Source organism: Gymnoscopelus braueri (assembly GCF_963280865.1).
Source record: "Gymnoscopelus braueri genome assembly, chromosome: 14".
In the NCBI taxonomy this organism is placed as follows: domain Eukaryota; kingdom Metazoa; phylum Chordata; class Actinopteri; order Myctophiformes; family Myctophidae; genus Gymnoscopelus; species Gymnoscopelus braueri.
In genome coordinates, this window is record NC_137619.1 from 53,013,392 (window position 1) to 53,029,760 (window position 16,369).

General features: G+C 42.1%; 1 protein-coding gene across 2 annotated transcripts in view; it reads left to right on the forward strand.

Annotated features, from left to right (window-relative positions):
* The window catches only part of LOC308100780 (endoplasmic reticulum junction formation protein lunapark-B-like), a 48,324-nt gene extending 41,290 nt beyond the window's left edge, over positions 1–7,034 (forward strand). The window contains exons 14-16 of one of the 2 annotated variants that reach the window (XM_080449889.1): positions 1,285–1,455; positions 4,699–4,794; positions 6,053–7,034. In XM_080449889.1, coding sequence (XP_080306015.1) covers positions 1,285–1,455; positions 4,699–4,794; positions 6,053–6,288 — 503 coding nt within the window. In that variant the 3' untranslated portion in view covers positions 6,289–7,034. The remainder of the gene's footprint in view (positions 1–1,284; positions 1,456–4,698; positions 4,795–6,052) is intronic. The other variant, XM_080449890.1, reaches the window with a different exon arrangement.
* The last annotated feature ends 9,335 nt before the right edge of the window (positions 7,035–16,369 follow it).

The following is a 16,369-nucleotide window of genomic DNA, read 5'->3' on the forward strand; positions in this document are numbered from 1 at the left end:
AACTTGTTGTGTTTTTTCATAAATTAACGCCCCACTTGATCATACTACAGCGTCACACACAAGCATCAAAAGTAGCAGATCTACAAGCTCGAAGCGTGGCATCAAGCGACACATTTTGAGTTTTCGATCTGCTACTTTTGCTATTTTTTTATTTGAATCCTGAAAAGTAACTGTTTTGGACATAATTACTACAAGTTCTGAGTTCTGTGTTTCCACAACTCAGGGTTAGTAGCACCTCTTGAACAGAACCCAAATTAGGTTCTGAGCACCTTATCAGAAACACAGTGGTAGCTTGGCTAGTAGGGGTGTGGCTTTAATTTTTGAGAAGTGGCAAGTTCTGGGCTTGGCAGATAGCCTAAGCCTACCAATTGTATTTATGTTACAGCAGTTTTATTACTTTAATTTATTGTTCTAGTAACTGAGTGTCAGACTCAGAAGTTAAAATGTGTGCAAGCGTGAATACATGAGACTAGCCTGGCATGGCCAGACTCATATTTTTTTTCCCAATGGCAGATTTGTCTGGAACCAGGCTAACATGAGACATGTTGTCTTGGATGTGTGTTTACATTATCAGTTGATAAAACCTTTACAATTGTAAAAGCTACTGCTTTCATGTCAGCAGACTGAAGTAGATCCTGAAAGCTACTGCTTTCATGTCAGCAGACTGAAGTAGATCCTGAAAGCTACTGCTTTCATGTCAGCAGACTGAAGTAGATCCTGAAATCCTATGTTTTGAATCGAGAATCGTTTTGGACATAACACTGATGATAGTGCTGTCAAACAAGTCTATGAAGCTATCTATGAAAAAGTTTAATCTGCAAGTTGCAACATAATTGTATACAATACGTCCGGGGTCTTCAACGTTTTCAGGCCAAGGACCCCCTAGCTGAGAGAGAGATGAAGCAGGGACCCCCTACTCTATATTGTATAAAATTGTGTTTCAGATTAAAGTTTTTTTTTTACTTAGTCTGTTTTTTTCCCCCTCTACACCAAAAATAGCCGATTTACAAGCTCTCTGAGCTTGTAGATCGGATATTTTAGGCTTATGTTCCCCTCAGAAAAGGAATTCTAGGGTTCAAGTGGTTAATGTTGAAGACCCCTGCAATACGTAGTGTGGGGGGTCCCTGCTTCGTCTCTCTCTCTCTCAGCTACGGGGGTCCTTAGTCTGGAAAAACGTTGAAGACCCCTGAAGTGGTTCTTCGTGCTGTCATGACTGTCACAACTTAGAAAAAAAGTCCTAACTGTCATTCTCTCACTGTTTGGCCCCTCCCCTCCCGGTGGCAGCGTTCCGGTGTGCGTACTGTTACTTCCTGAACCCGGCCAGGAAGACCCGCCCCCAGGCCCCCGTACTTCCTGAGTTCAGCTTCGAGAGGAGGCTGAGGGCCGAGTCGCCTTCGCCAAGACACGCCCCTCCCTCCGGGGCAGACACCGAGGAGAGTGCGCCCCCGTCTGGAGGTACGCACGCCCACGCACGCACGCACGCAACATGCTATTCCTCGTACAATGAAGTATATGTGTTATAGGGAAATTGGAAAACCAGTGAAATTGAAAAAGGAGCGCTCGTTTTCACCCCCCCCTCGCTTCCACCCCCCCCTCGCTTCCACCCGCCCCTCGCTTCCCCCTTTGTTATCGATTCACTTTGATTGCGACTGGTGACGTTAATCTGTCTATGTAATCAACACACCTGTTACTAGGCAATTCTGTAGAACCAACACTAGAGGGCAATGCAAGCCACACTAGAGCCCACGCACGCACGCACGCACGCACGCATACTAATTAGAGAGTGTCGTGGATAGTAACCCATGAAAAGATCTATTCTTCCCCTATCGGTTTACAACTCGGACGGTGCTGAGTCGACTAGCAGACCATCAGCCGGTCGGCGCGGGCACTCGCGCCTGGAGGCGCTATCACCGTCTCGCGAGTTAAAAATACAGCGTTACTCTGCTCAGTTTGGCTAACCGCTTCATTATCCAACCTGTCATAGAATATTTCTCTCATATTATCCATTTTATTTTCAGCGCTCCTCAGCGTTCCCCTAGCGTAGCTTCCTGTTTGGGGGGAACAACAAAAGCCAGGTCCGCCTCGCATCAAAGCCCCGCCTCGCGCCGAAGCCCTGCGCCTAAAAACGAGCATACCTTTCCAATTTCCCAACGAATGCCAATTTTCCTGTAACATATAGACCACTTAGGACTTAATTTAATCATAACATCATTATAATCCATCACCATGTAGCTTGAAGATCTATTGTCTCGACGACGGAGTGTAAATCGAGCTTAACCCATTAAGACCGGGAACGCATCTGTCATTCTAGCTCCATAAAGAACCTCTCACTCCGCTATACAGCTCCGAGATGAGGTTCTATGTCGTTCTCATCCAGAATCGGTGGAACGTCCGCCAAGGCTCCGCTGTTTACCCTTTTGTATACATCGTATCCCAACACTAATGGTAGATTCCAAACCGCATGGATGTTTAAGGTTTGGTCCGGAGCATAATATTTTAGGTCCGGAGCGAAACTACCCGTTTAAATCGCTTATTTAGTCAGCCTGTGGCCATGTTTTCCATTCAACCCGGAAAACCCCCCTACGTCCGCTGCCAGTACTGCTCCCGGTTTGGCTACAATGGGAAACATGGCCGCAGGCTGACTAAATAAGAGATTTAAATGGGTAGTTTCGCTCCGGACCTAAAATATTATGCTCCGGACCAAACCTTAAACATCCGTGCAGTTTGGAATCTACCATTAGTTTTGGGATACGATGTATACAAAAGGGTAAACAGCGGAGCCTTGGCGGACGTTCCACCGATTCCGGATGAGAACGACATAGAACCTCATCTCGGAGCTGTATAGCGGAGTGAGAGGTTCTTTATGGAGCTACTGTCATTCTAGATTACAACCATTATCTTGTACTGACGAAAATGAGGTGGTAGCTCGTAAGATATGTTTTAACAATATAAAAGATAAAATGGATCACATTTTGATCTCTCTCCTCACCTAATTATGAAGTATTTTCAGTTATATGTGAATACATCTGAAACAGACATTCTCCTGTTTGCATGGCACACGTGTGAAAGGCCAACACAGTTTCCCGAGCTGATAACCCCGAACATTTTCCAGACATCATTATGTGGAAACTGCCTATGTTTCAAAACTGGTCTTGAGACAAGACTGAACTGGAGCTTACAACCCTCACATGCAGAGACACACACACACACACACACACACACACACACACACACACACACACACACACACACACACACACACACACACACACACACACACACACACACACACACACACACACACACACACACACACAACTAAATAGTGAGTGGCAATAGGGCATACTAGTGGCGGCCTTTTTGATAGAAAACCCACATTCTTCCGAAAATATTTATATAAATGATTTTAAGCCTGGAACCAAGCCATCCATGCTCCTGGTGAATCCTGACCATAAAAATTTGATTCTTTGTCAAAACATATTTGAATTGTATTATATACTATAGTTAATAAATACCCTATTTTTGTTGTTGTTTTCAAATATTTTTGAGTCAAATGTTTTATGGTCATGATTCACCAGGAGCCTGGATGGCTTGGTTCCAGGCTTAAAATCATTTATATCAATATTTTCAGAAAAAAATGTTTTTCTATCTGTGGCACCACAAAATGGCCGACACTGCTATGCCCTATACAATGTTGCCATGGTGAATATTGTAAACAAGATGTTGTTGCAGTGATACTGATATGTGTGGTCCTAGGTGTGTGTTATTATCAAAATTGTACCCATGTACAGTACTTGAGTAAATGTGCTTAGTTACTTTACTCCACTGGCTGTACCAGCATTGATAGAAAATCATGTTGTTGAAAAGTTTTCATACATTTTCAAACATTTTAAAAAAATAGTGGAGGGCACGGTGGCACAGTCGGTAGTGCTGTTGCCTCACAGCTAGAAGGTCCTGGGTTCGATTCCCGCAGGGGACGCTGTGGGCGCTGGGGGCGTGTTCTCTCCTCCGCGTCATCAGTGCCCATACCCTAGGTGGGGTTGGCGAAAGGGCCTTTCTGTGTGGAGTTTGCATGTTCTCCCCGTGTCTCCTAGGGTAGGTACCCTCACAAAAACATGCAGTAATCCTGGTCACTATACTGCCTCCCCCTGGCCAGCCGGGGCGCCTGGAAGGGAACTGGTTGGAATAACGTGTTCCTTCCACGCGCTACGTCCAACCAGGGAAACTCTCCCCTGTCAGGTGACAAGAAGGTCAGTTGGCTCTCATGCATTGAAGGAGGCATGAGCTCGGCCCTGGCCTCCCTAGGTTGGCAGAGGGAAGGTAGTGCCCAGGATTACATAGACAATTGGCACTGGGTGTAAAAAATAGGGTTACAAAATCGCGGGATACAAATTTTAGATAAAAAAAAACAAAAAAAGTGGAAATAGCTGATCTACAAGCTCAAAATGCTATTCATATAAAGTATAAAGTTATTAAATGTTAAGTTATTTGTAATATCTGCCCTGTGCACCTTTTTTTTTGTTTACGAAACCTAAAAGGCCTAACATTTTTATTCATAACGTTCAATGACAGAAACACAATTGAATCGTCGATCGCAATCATTCGAGCGACGGTTTAATTGCCAATTGAAACGTTCATAGTGGTGACGGGCCCGTCACAGACGGTTGGTTAACAGGATGGATGGTTCTCCCTCTATAGCCAAGGCTCCGACTCCATGGAGCTCAGTCCACAGTTTCACCAGTACCCAGACCCAGCAGCAGCCCCGCCCCCAGATCCAACTTCAACACAACCCAGGTCCCCCCCCCCCCCCCCCCCGCTAACCCCTTCCCCCTGCATCCTCTCAATTCTTCTTTAATCTGGACTGATTTAATGGATACAATCTATGATCCTAGAGAACAGTGGTTCTCAACCTGTTCAGGCCATGACCCCCCAAAATAATCATATTTGAACTGGGGACCCCCCCCCCCCCCCAAATAATCATATTTGAACTGGCCCCCCCTCCCAAAATAATCATATTTGAACTGGGGACCCCCCCAAAATAATCATATTTGAACTGGGGACCCCCTAAAATAATCATATTTGAACTGGGGACCCCTCCAAAATCATATTTGAACTGGGGACCCCCCCAAAATAATCATATTTGAACTGGGGACACCCCAAAATAATATTTTAACTGGGGACCCCCCCAAAATAATCATATTTGAATTGGGGACCCCCAAAATAATAATATTTGAACTGGGGACACCCCCCCCACAATAATCATACATCGTTGCTGTATATCGTTACTCCAGCAAAGGGGGGTGGAGTTAGCTGGTTTTGCTGACTCCAGGCTCCACCCCCTTTTGACCTCCAACCTCATTGTGAGCTTGGAGGTCCATTCAGCTGTTCTTATCAATGATGAACAAAACCTCCTAACTCCACTTTTTGTTTTGTTTTTTCAATTCCTGAAAAAAAAGTAATTCTTGGTCTGGTTAATAACGTAAAAACTCTGCATCTTGCTGATTCTGATTGATTGCCTCTTTAAATGTTGGAATGATGGTGGTGTTGGTGGTAAATCTAATGTACCATCATTTTTAGGGATGCACGATTAATCGGTCATCATAGAACTGATATCGACATAAGTTTCCTACCTGAAACTTATATTGCAATGTCGATATCGGTCGATTTGACGATGCAGTTAATTATCGGCCAAAATGTAAATATTGTGCATCCCTAATTTAAATGCATACAGTATTACTAACGACAGAGTACATTCTCTATTCAATTTAACACTTTGAAATCTGCCTTGATCTGTATCCTTGATACTTAAAACTGCAATCCACTACTAACTTAAATGATTTTTTTTTAAATATTATTATTATTATTATTATTTTAACCAATGTGTAGGGTAGAGTATATTAATATATTATTATTATCATTATTGTTATTATTATATTTTTTATGGTAGAGTATGTTAATAGAATATACATTTATAATAATTATTATTTGCTTTAATTCGATATATTTCCCTCCCTCATCGTTTTGTTGTTTCCCGGATAACTCGTCCCTGTAGATGAGAGAGAGATGGAACAGGAAGAGGCGGGGCCTACACAGGAAGTGGAGAATGCGAGTCAAGCGGACGACACGCAGCAGGCGACAGAGGACAGAGAAGTAGAAGTAGAAGTAGAAGAAGAGCTGGTTCCAAAGCGTGAAGAAGAAGAAGAAGAAGAAGAGGAGCATGAGCCAGCTCAGAGAGCCCCTTCAGGCCAGGAGGGTGAACTGCAGCCACCTCTGTCACAGGCAGAATAGATTGACATTGGTTTCTCAAAGTGGGGTCCGGGGACGGGTCCATTTGGTTCCATTTGTACACTTTCAGAGTTATGGGGGTCCTTGAAATCAAAAATCCACTATGACTAGAATTATGACAATAGTTCATTGTCATATAATCCGAATTATTCTCATAAAAATCAAAATAAACTCCTAAAACAATAACCTAAGGATTGTGCATTCGTGGAATGAGTAACACAGCTAACCGTGGGTAGCGCCCCCAGAAAATGTCACTCACATGAGACTGGCACACATAGGCTCCAACTGTCGGTGCGTTGGTTGGATGCAGGTCCAGTGAATAGGCTCCAACTGTCGGTGCGTTGGTTGGATGCAGGTCCAGTGAATAGGCTCCAACTGTCGGTGCGTTGGTTGGATGCGGATCCAGTGAATAAGCTCACCTCTCTCTCTGTGTTCTTATAAGGGGTGGTGTGTGTGTCTGTGGCTCCTCAGCTCAGCGTATAGAAGGCTTTGTGGTACGGAGGGAGGAAGGATATTTTAAGACTTTGCAGGAAGTGATGCTGCATTCTTTTTTTTCTTTCTTTTCCAAAGCAGGGCTGACGTTGGTGAAATGTGGTCACTTGCTCGCTCGCTCGCTCGCTCGCTCACTCACTCACTCACTCACTCACTCACTCACTGACCGACCGACCGACCGACCGACTGACCCACCAACAGACACACTCACGCACGCACGCACGCACGCACTGCACACACCTGCCAGCACTTGAAGCTCAAAATGAGAGTGAAGACCAACGGAATAATGTTGCAGGGGATTTTGGCAACAGTTTGGGGGCCGCTACCCACACGGTTCACTGTGTTGCTCATTCCACAAATGCACCATCCTTACAAGTTATACCTCATTATAAAGGTGAATAAATCTGGCTTTCCGACGACATAAAATACAATACCAATTGGTATTATTGAAGGGGAGAAATAATCGACCGAAATAAAGTTTCCGAGCTTTTTGTTTTTGGAGTTTAGTTCTAGTCATGATAGACTGACAACTTGAGGCACGGCAGATGGAAAATGTACAGATTTGCACTCATAATTGTATTTATTTAAGTTCTTTCGTTCCCTACAGTCCATTGTTTTATCCATATGACTTTAGTTTGTGTTTTTGGTTCCTATCCCACCCTTAACACCTTTACCGCCGGGCCCGTAGTTCTACGGGCCGTTAAATCCAACGGTTAAGCGCCGAGCCCGTAGTCCTACGGGCTGCGGTCTTTTCGCGCATGCGCGGTCCGGGTGCACTTTCGGAATTTTTTTGATCCACTTCCGTTTCCGGTTTGATGACAGGAAATAGAATTATTTGGGATCCGGTTTCGACGATCACGCCCGCTCCCATTCTACAGACGAAACTGAAACTCAATTCTCTTCCTGTAGTTTTTTCTCCTCGCATTTCACTGTTTAACGTAATCCGCTCTAACTACAGTCATGGAAGTCCGTTTGACATGCGGTCTTCACTGGGAGATACAGGGAGATCTCGCGGACGTAAACAGACCGTTCACGGCTCAATCTTAAGGATTTTAACAAGATCTATGGCGACATGAAAAAAACAAAAAAACAACAAAAACACCTTGGCAGGTGAGTACATTATTATGAGATTAACCTCTGGCGGTGGATGTGTTAAAGGTCTGGTAAGGTTTTTTTTCTTCTTTTGTTAAATACTTAAAGCGCTATATTGTGATAGTATACTAGAGTGTTTGATCAGTAACAGCGGTCTCCCTGTCTCTCCAGCTCATTTTAAACAGAAAATACATTTTCAGGTCGGGATACTAAGTTCATCCGATCAGAAGAGATTGCCTATTTAAGATCTAATGATCTTTAGAGTTACAGACCTCACAGGTCTGTAAACTCTGAGAGTGTACAAATGTACCCTCACGGGTCCAGTTGGTTCCATTTGTACACTCTGTGAGTTATGGTGGTCCTTGAAATAAAAACACGTTTGAGAACCAACATTTTAACTGAAGCTCAGGTGCAGTAACTGTGCTGAACCAGCGGAGGGCAGCTCTGCTCTTATTCACATAAGAACAGTAGGACAGAATCTGGAATAATCAATATGTTTCTAATAATAATAGCTCAGATTTATATAGCGCTTTTCTAAGTAGCCAAAGTCACTTTGTACATAAAAGAAAAGGTAGCAACCAAACTGTACACTTTCTGAACAAATAATGTATGATATTTACTGGTTAAGACGACACAGGCATTCATTTGTAGATTGATACAGTAGGTTTATAAGGTCATTTCACAATGGACTGTTGGGAACAAAATATACATTGAAAATATTCCATCCATCTATATGGCTTCCAGGTGTCATGGTCCTAAAATCAATAGTGGATTGATTGATTCATTTATTGATTGGTAGAAAAGGTGACTGAATGATTGTAGTTTAAAAACAGGAGACTCCCTCTGTGTCTATGAATAGACTAGTTGGCTGCTATGTTATTGTAGGTAAGTTAAGTTAAATTGTTTAAGTTTGTTTAAGTATTTCATTAGTATGATTTGTTAGTGAAAAAACGTCGTTTTTTTCCCCAGGTTATTTCTGCCAATGATTTAGCGTATTGGAGTGTTTGGTTCACAAGGGGGTTTTAAGTCTGAAATGCTGGAGAAATGTTATGAATTCCTCTATCAACCAAATGCGTAATGTTTTGGATTTAGCTTGTGTGTCCAACAAAATTGTTTCTTCCCAGCCTAAAATCACCACAAGAAAAAACGCTTCCAAACGGCAAGTTGAAAAGATGTCAACTGTCAACAAGCAGATAAAAACGCCACACTCCCGTAAACAATTTAAAACATACGCTGACAACAAACAATTAAAAACATGCATACATACACTCAAAAGCGCAAATCCCGGGGCAGACATGTCCCCCTCCCCCTCCTTAAGCTGGAGTGTGATTTGCTCAGGAAAAAAAAACATCTAGGTGGACACGGACGGTCCCTGCTGATGTTAAACTGAACCCAGCCTAGATTTGTTGACCAATTCATGTTCCTACCCCAAGATAAACCTCTTGTGAATCAACAAATCACTCCCATGTGTTTACATGCACTGTCTGAGAGTGTACAAATGGAACCGAATTCATTTGTACACTCTCGGAGTTAAAAAAAAGGAAAACATTGGATTACTCTTGAGTACCTGATATGCTCCTATTCTGTTAACGACGCGTTTATACCTTGGATTACACATTACAGTACCTGATCCGTAGACATACAGTAATTCAGGGAGTGACGTTTACATGCATATTTAAGAAGGAAGGATAACTTAATGTGGATATGAGCTATTAGGGTTTTATGTAGGCTGCCGTGTGCATTGATGCAAAACACCTGCGTTTGTACAATAGCTTTCTAGTTGCACTAATATGTGAAGGAGTAGACCGAGATATAGAGAACATAGACCAGACCAAAATACAACAGCTAGCTACAACAGTAGACCAGTGTTTTCGTCCAAACTATTCTGCACCAGTGGAGGGTGGGGTTAAATATATCAAAAAATGTACGGTGTGAGGTTCATGCTGATGCTGGGTTAAAGTGCATGCCGTACCACTGCCGCAGAGTGCATCCGGCTTGGCCGGTCGCTCTGACCAACACAAGGGTCATGTTCACAGGGCGGGAAGCCAGGCATATATTTTTCAAGTAACCCCTATGTGCACTCTGCAAATACTTAAAATATTTTTCTCTCTTTATTCAAAATCTCTTTTTGTAGGTGTAGGTTGATTTGTCCCATCCATAGATAAGAATTTAATGCAGTAAGTTAATCAGTTTGTCCCTGTTCCTCCCTACGCCTAACAGACCTTGATGATTAGTCATCTGCCCTACAAAGCCAAAGTGCAGTAACTACGTTTTTGGACACATTGACTTATTTGTGTATCCCAAAGGTCAAATTAGCCTTTGGGATTTTGGAAGATACACAATTACCTCAAGAACAGATATACAATTAGTGTAATATCACGTATATGCAATAACTCATTTGGCTGACCAATTGAAACACTTTTAACCCTTTTTATCAGTTAAATTATTTGCATAGACACTGCACTTTGGCAGAATAGATTTGTCCTTTGACCACACACCAAAATGTTCTTGGACGCATATGAAGGATTCTTAATTGACAACAAAAGGGACGCTGATGTTGTGCCAGTTCCTGCGCCACATAGAAATGTAATTTGCCAAAATAATGTGTTTTTGTTTCATTCTGAAATTGCACTGAATTTCTCTCGCTATTTATGTAACAATATTTTGCGTTTTTAACTTACTAGTCACAACTTTGCCTGGTTTTAAACATTATACGAAGCTTTAGCCTAAATTTGAATCCAGCATCGAACAAATAAATTCCCATTGGTCTGCACCGCTGGTTCTCAAAGTGGGGTCCGAGGACCCCAAGGGGTCCTTGAGGGGGTTTCAGGGGATCCCCAGCAAAATGAGAGAATAGTTTAATCACTTAAGCCCTACTTCATTCTTCGGCTATTTTCTTTCAATACATATCTGTTTGGGGGTCCCTGACACAAGCATGTTTGAGAACCAGTAGTCTAAACCTTTGGAATTGTGTAGATTCCTTTACAGTGGGAGGATACATCATAATTTAAATAGATTTTCATCATATTGAATGTTTTTACTAGAGTTTCAGTAGACACTGTTGTGTGGTGATTTTACTGATTGCATTTTTTTAAAGACTTAAATCCATAATGAAACTCATGTCATGGAAGGATATATTAAATGTTTACAGTTTAGCAGAACCACTATACAAGAATTCAAGGCTCTGACGACACATTGAGATAAAAACAAGTAAATGAGCCACTTAAACCCATTTAGACCGGGAAAGTCATTTTTAGATTTCTTTGGCTATTCAAAAATAGCAAATCTACAAGCTCATAGCGCGGCACCGAGTGCCACGCTACGAGCTTGTAGATCTGCTATTTATTTGTTTAAATCGTGACAATTTGTGCAAATCTTTAAATATATATATTTTAAAGCGAACATTTGTCAAATGTTTTGTTCCAGGGACCCCCCAGAAGCAAAGATTTGCACAAATTGTCACAATTTTTTAAAAAGATAGCAGATCTACAAGCTCATAGCGCTGCACTCGGTGCCGCGCTGTGAGCTTGTATATCTGCTATTTAAGTGACAGAGATGCGTCCCCGGATTGAATGAGTTAAACCCCGGCAGCCTTATTGTGGGGAAAGCTTTGGCTGAAAATAGCAGATCGACAAGCTCGCTACGCGGTTGAGTCGCGTTGTGAGCTTGACGATCAGCCTATTTTCAGCAAAAGCTTTCCCCACAATAACGGAAAGCTGAAAAGACACTAGCATAGAGCCCTGAGGGACTCCGGTCAGGGGTTTAAGTGGTTAAATCTAGTTCTGTAAACAATGGATTACATGATTTTATATGTAGCCTTATTAATGAATTCCCCCGATGTTGCCTCTTTCCCCTCAGCAGCGCCTGCTTTTCTCTCATTATCTTTGTGTCTTTGTGTGTTTAATTAAAGTCAGTTTACCAGATGCGTCAAATGTTTGCCAAACGCTGGTTGTCATAAAGTGAACGCATGGCCGGCCTAATAAAGTTTTTTGAACATGAAACATGGACCATTTATTTGTCTGCTGTTAGTGTTTTCTGTTCAGCCAGGGGACTGGTGCTTTTGGTGGTGGTTTCTTTGCAAGCTCTTGACTTTCACGTTATTGTAATTTTGTCTCTACTACATGTGTAGGAACTAGCAAGGGACCCAAACTTACAAAATACATTATGAATTAACCACGTAAGATTAACCACGTAAGACCTATTTCAAATATAGATGCAGGTCGGCTATTTTCATTTTCCTTTTTTTTCTTATTGCTGCATTGTTTTTCTTTTTTACATTTTAGGGGGGGGAAATAATGGAGCAATTGCAATAGCAATGTATTGATATTTAAAAAAAAATGTAATCTGTACTTTTGAATACTTAAGTACATGTGTACTGAGTCCACCACCGGGGAGAGTCACATAACCAGCTGAAGCACTTAACACTGTAACATCAGGCATATGTATATATATAATGTGTCACAAGGGTTATCTAAAGAGGTATTGAATTTGCAGCTCAACAAAAGCGAATTCATCCTAGTTTATGACAGGACAATTTCACGATAAATTTAAATCTCTGCGATACGATTATTGTGAGTGTTTTTTAATCACGATAAACGATATTAACGATTATCGTCCCATCCCTAATGACATCCTGAGGAAGTGATGCTCTTCTCTTAAGAGATTGTGAAAAAAACATTAAGAGCATTAAGAGAGTGCAACAGAAACACATTATAGAAGGACATCTGTACACAATTAAAACTAGTTGAATGAATGAATGTTTATTTAGAACATTAAAACACTAAATAAATGTAAAGAAAATACACAATAATTATAATAATCATAATTCCAATACAATAACACTAATTGTTAGAAAAGGAGTATGAAGGAAGCCTCTGCTTATCTGATCCTACCCTTATTTTACCATTTCTAAATCAACTTAAATCAAGTCTCTGTCTAGATAAAAATTACAATATATATTGCCCCACACTTCCACACCGTAAGTAATGTATGGGAGTATGAAGGAAGGTAAGGAAGGTATACAAGGTATATAAAGATGACTGATTTATACAATCTCTTACTTAATATAATACTGATAATGACTTTGATATTTTTTATTTCAAATACTTTGTATGTTGCTTCCAATGTAATTTATTATCTATAATCACTCCAAGAAATTATCTTTCCATTTCTATATTATTTATCATTTACACAAGTTAATGGAAAGGACTTGAGAATAGAACATAATAAAATAAAATAGATAATTTAATCACAATGCAGATTAGAATCAATAACCGCAGTAAAAGGCTGTGGCAAACAGAAAGGTCTTCCGTTATGATTTCAAAGAACATTAATACAGATGTGACAGGATTTACGGTTAGGCAGGGTTACAGCCAGGTGTGTTAATGCGTTATTACGATGTATGTGTCCTCATCTGCATCTTTTTTTTCTTTTAATTTAGAGTAGCCAAAAAAAATGTACACCCTTTTTCTCCCCAATTTAGTCATTAAGCCAATCGATTCCTCTACACACACATTTCTGTGTTGTCACTGCTGTTGTAACACTCCCCTCTGACAGGCTCCGCCCCCAACCCAGAGGAGTACATGCAATGACCAATATCAGCCTCCCCGTCCGGCTTCCCTCCCCCGAACCAATTGTGTTCACATAGACGCCCGACAAAGCCAGTTGGATTCGAACCCAAAACCTCCGTGGTGGTGGGCAGTGACTTTACCACTGCGCCACCCGAGCGATCCTTATGTGCATCTTCAGGTAACATTTACGATTGAAGGGTTTCTCACAATCTGGATAAGGGCTTTTCCCCCATATGTGTCTTTTCAGATCTTCAGAATGGGTAAAGCTTTTACTACAAACTGAACAAGCCAAGGGTTTGTCCCCTGTATGAGTCCTCATGTGTATTTTCAGATATTCAGATCTGGTAAAGCTTTTGCTACAAACTGAACAAGCAAAGGGCTTGTCCCCTGTATGAATCCTCATGTGCGCTTTCAGATATCGAGACGTGATAAAGCTTTTACTAGAAACTGAACAAGCAAAGGGCTTGTCCCCTGTATGAATCCTCATGTGCGCTTTCAGACATTGAGACCTGATAAAGCTTTTACTACAAACTGAACAAGCAAAGGGCTTGTCCCCTGTATGAATCCTCATGTGTGTTTTCAGATATTTAGATCTAGCAAAGCTTTTGCTACAAACTGAACAAGCAAAGGGCTTGTCCCCTGTATGAATCATCATGTGATTTTTCAGATGTATAGATTGGGTAAAGTTTTTGTTACAAACCGAACAAGAAAATGGTTTGTCCCCTGTATGATTCCTCATGTGTCTTTTCAGAATGTGAGTACGGCTAAAGCTTTTACTACAAACTGAACACGCAAATGGCTTTTCCCCTGTATGAGTCAACAGGTGTCTTTTCAGAATGGTTTCTTGGTTAAAACTTTTGCTACAACCTGAACAAGCAAATGGCTTTTCCCCTGTATGAGTCAACATGTGTCTTTTCAGCTTTTGAGATTGGGTATAGCTTTTGCTACAAACTGAACAAGTAAATGGCTTTTCCCCTGTATGAATCATCATGTGTCTTTTCAGACTTTGAGGTTGGGTATAGCTTTTACTACAAACTGAACAAACAAAGGGCTTGTCCCCTTCATGAGTCATCATGTGTCTTTTCAGATCAGCATTGGAAACAGAGACTTGGCCACACTCTGTACAACAAAGGCTTTTCTTTCCTGTTTGACTCCTCATGGATGGTGTTTGTTTTGCTGACAACTTCTTGCTCAAAGACAACCTTTGTCCTTCCACACGTTGTGTTTTGTGTGGTTTCAGTGTGTTTAAAACAGACTGATCATCACTGGGCTTCCACTCATCACTGTCTTCAGTAATGTCAGACTCAGAACAGTGTGAAGAGAGGAGCTGGTCAGCACTAGTTGGTTGTGATGGTCCACAGTGCTCTACATCAGCTTGTGTTTTCATGTGTTCAGTTGAGGTGCTGGCTAGAGGCTCTGTCTTTCTGTTTTCATCATCTTCACTTTTCACTAATTGTAATGTCAACGATGACCCTGCAGCCTCCTCTGGTTTTTGAAGTAGCGTCTCCTCCTGTTCCTCTTTAATCTGTGGAGGTTCTAGTTTCATCTGGACCAGACTGGGACTCGTCATCTCCTGCTGTTCAGAGGAAGCCTCCTCTTTACACATAGACAGGAATTGGAGATCTAGAACAAGGAGAGAGATGGTAACGTCATTCAATTGTTTATCAATTGGATACGATTGATTCTCCTATACGTATTGATTTGTTTTGTAATGATTTTGATAGTCTTTGCTTCTACAGCTTGGCAAAGCTGTCAATAAACAGACGCTGCAACCGGTCGTCACTTTCTCACTTTTCTCCCTATTGGCTAAAGTCGCTGTTGAGGGATTTTGCCTGTCAATCATCGCCTGATTAATGGGGCGGCCATAGCTGAGTGGTTAGGGAGCCCGCCTAGGGAGCCAGAGGCCCTGGTTGCCCCAGGTACGATTCCAGGCCACGCCAGCATATGTGTCGATGAAATGAAATTTGTCCCTGAGCAAGACTCTTAACCCCTAATTGCTCACAGGCCCTCATTGGAAACAAGCCCGCAAGGACTTTCATGAACGTCCTGTTAAAAAGGAATTATCCTTATCCTATCCTAGCCTCTGCTCCGCCCCCCCCCCCCCCCCCCCCCAAGGAAAGGATAGGGGAGGGGCGAGGAGGAGAGTGGGCGGGATTAATGGCCTATGACTTCACACTCCAAGGGCCAAGCACAGATTACTTTTCATCCTAATTATTCAGAAAACCCCAGACCACAGAAAATCCACTGACTGTTCAAAGTTCAGTTTGTTGGGGTATAATTGAGGTCATAAACCACCGCCCCCCCCCCAAAAAAAAAAAGTGAAAATGAATGTCATAGAACCTTTAAGGCCAGACGCATTTTAGTCTGCGATGTGTGCGTTATCTGCATATTTTGTATTTACATTTATTGCCCATATATCAGTATGTTTTGTGTCATACATTTGCACAGATTTCCACCCTTAGAGAAATAGTTCATTGCACTTTTGTTGCTGATCTCTAAATTCTTCAATATCTCCGTCCCAACAGGCGCCATCATGGCGGCGGTCAAGGAATTGTGTCACAGCAGCTTGCTGATTAGGGTATCCTGACTGACGGTAAAAACCTTGGCATGCCACGGTGAGTGCGTCTGGGAGTTAGGCGAGGATGTGGAGGCGATGGCTGACACGTCCTCCCTAACCGACAGCGACCACGGGAAGGTAGGGTACACTCTCACGCCCCATGGTTCGAGCACAGATCCACTGGTGGCTCTAAATAAAGCTGAGGGGGACTTGAGAGTCTAAAGCTGGCCTTTAGACTCTGAGAGGTGGAGTCCCAAACTAAAACCAAGGAGGTTGAGCTGATGAGCTGAACGGACAGTAATGATGGCCTCTCAAATAGCTGACACAACACACACACCCTTCACACCCATTACAGACTAATGCCCTCAGGCCG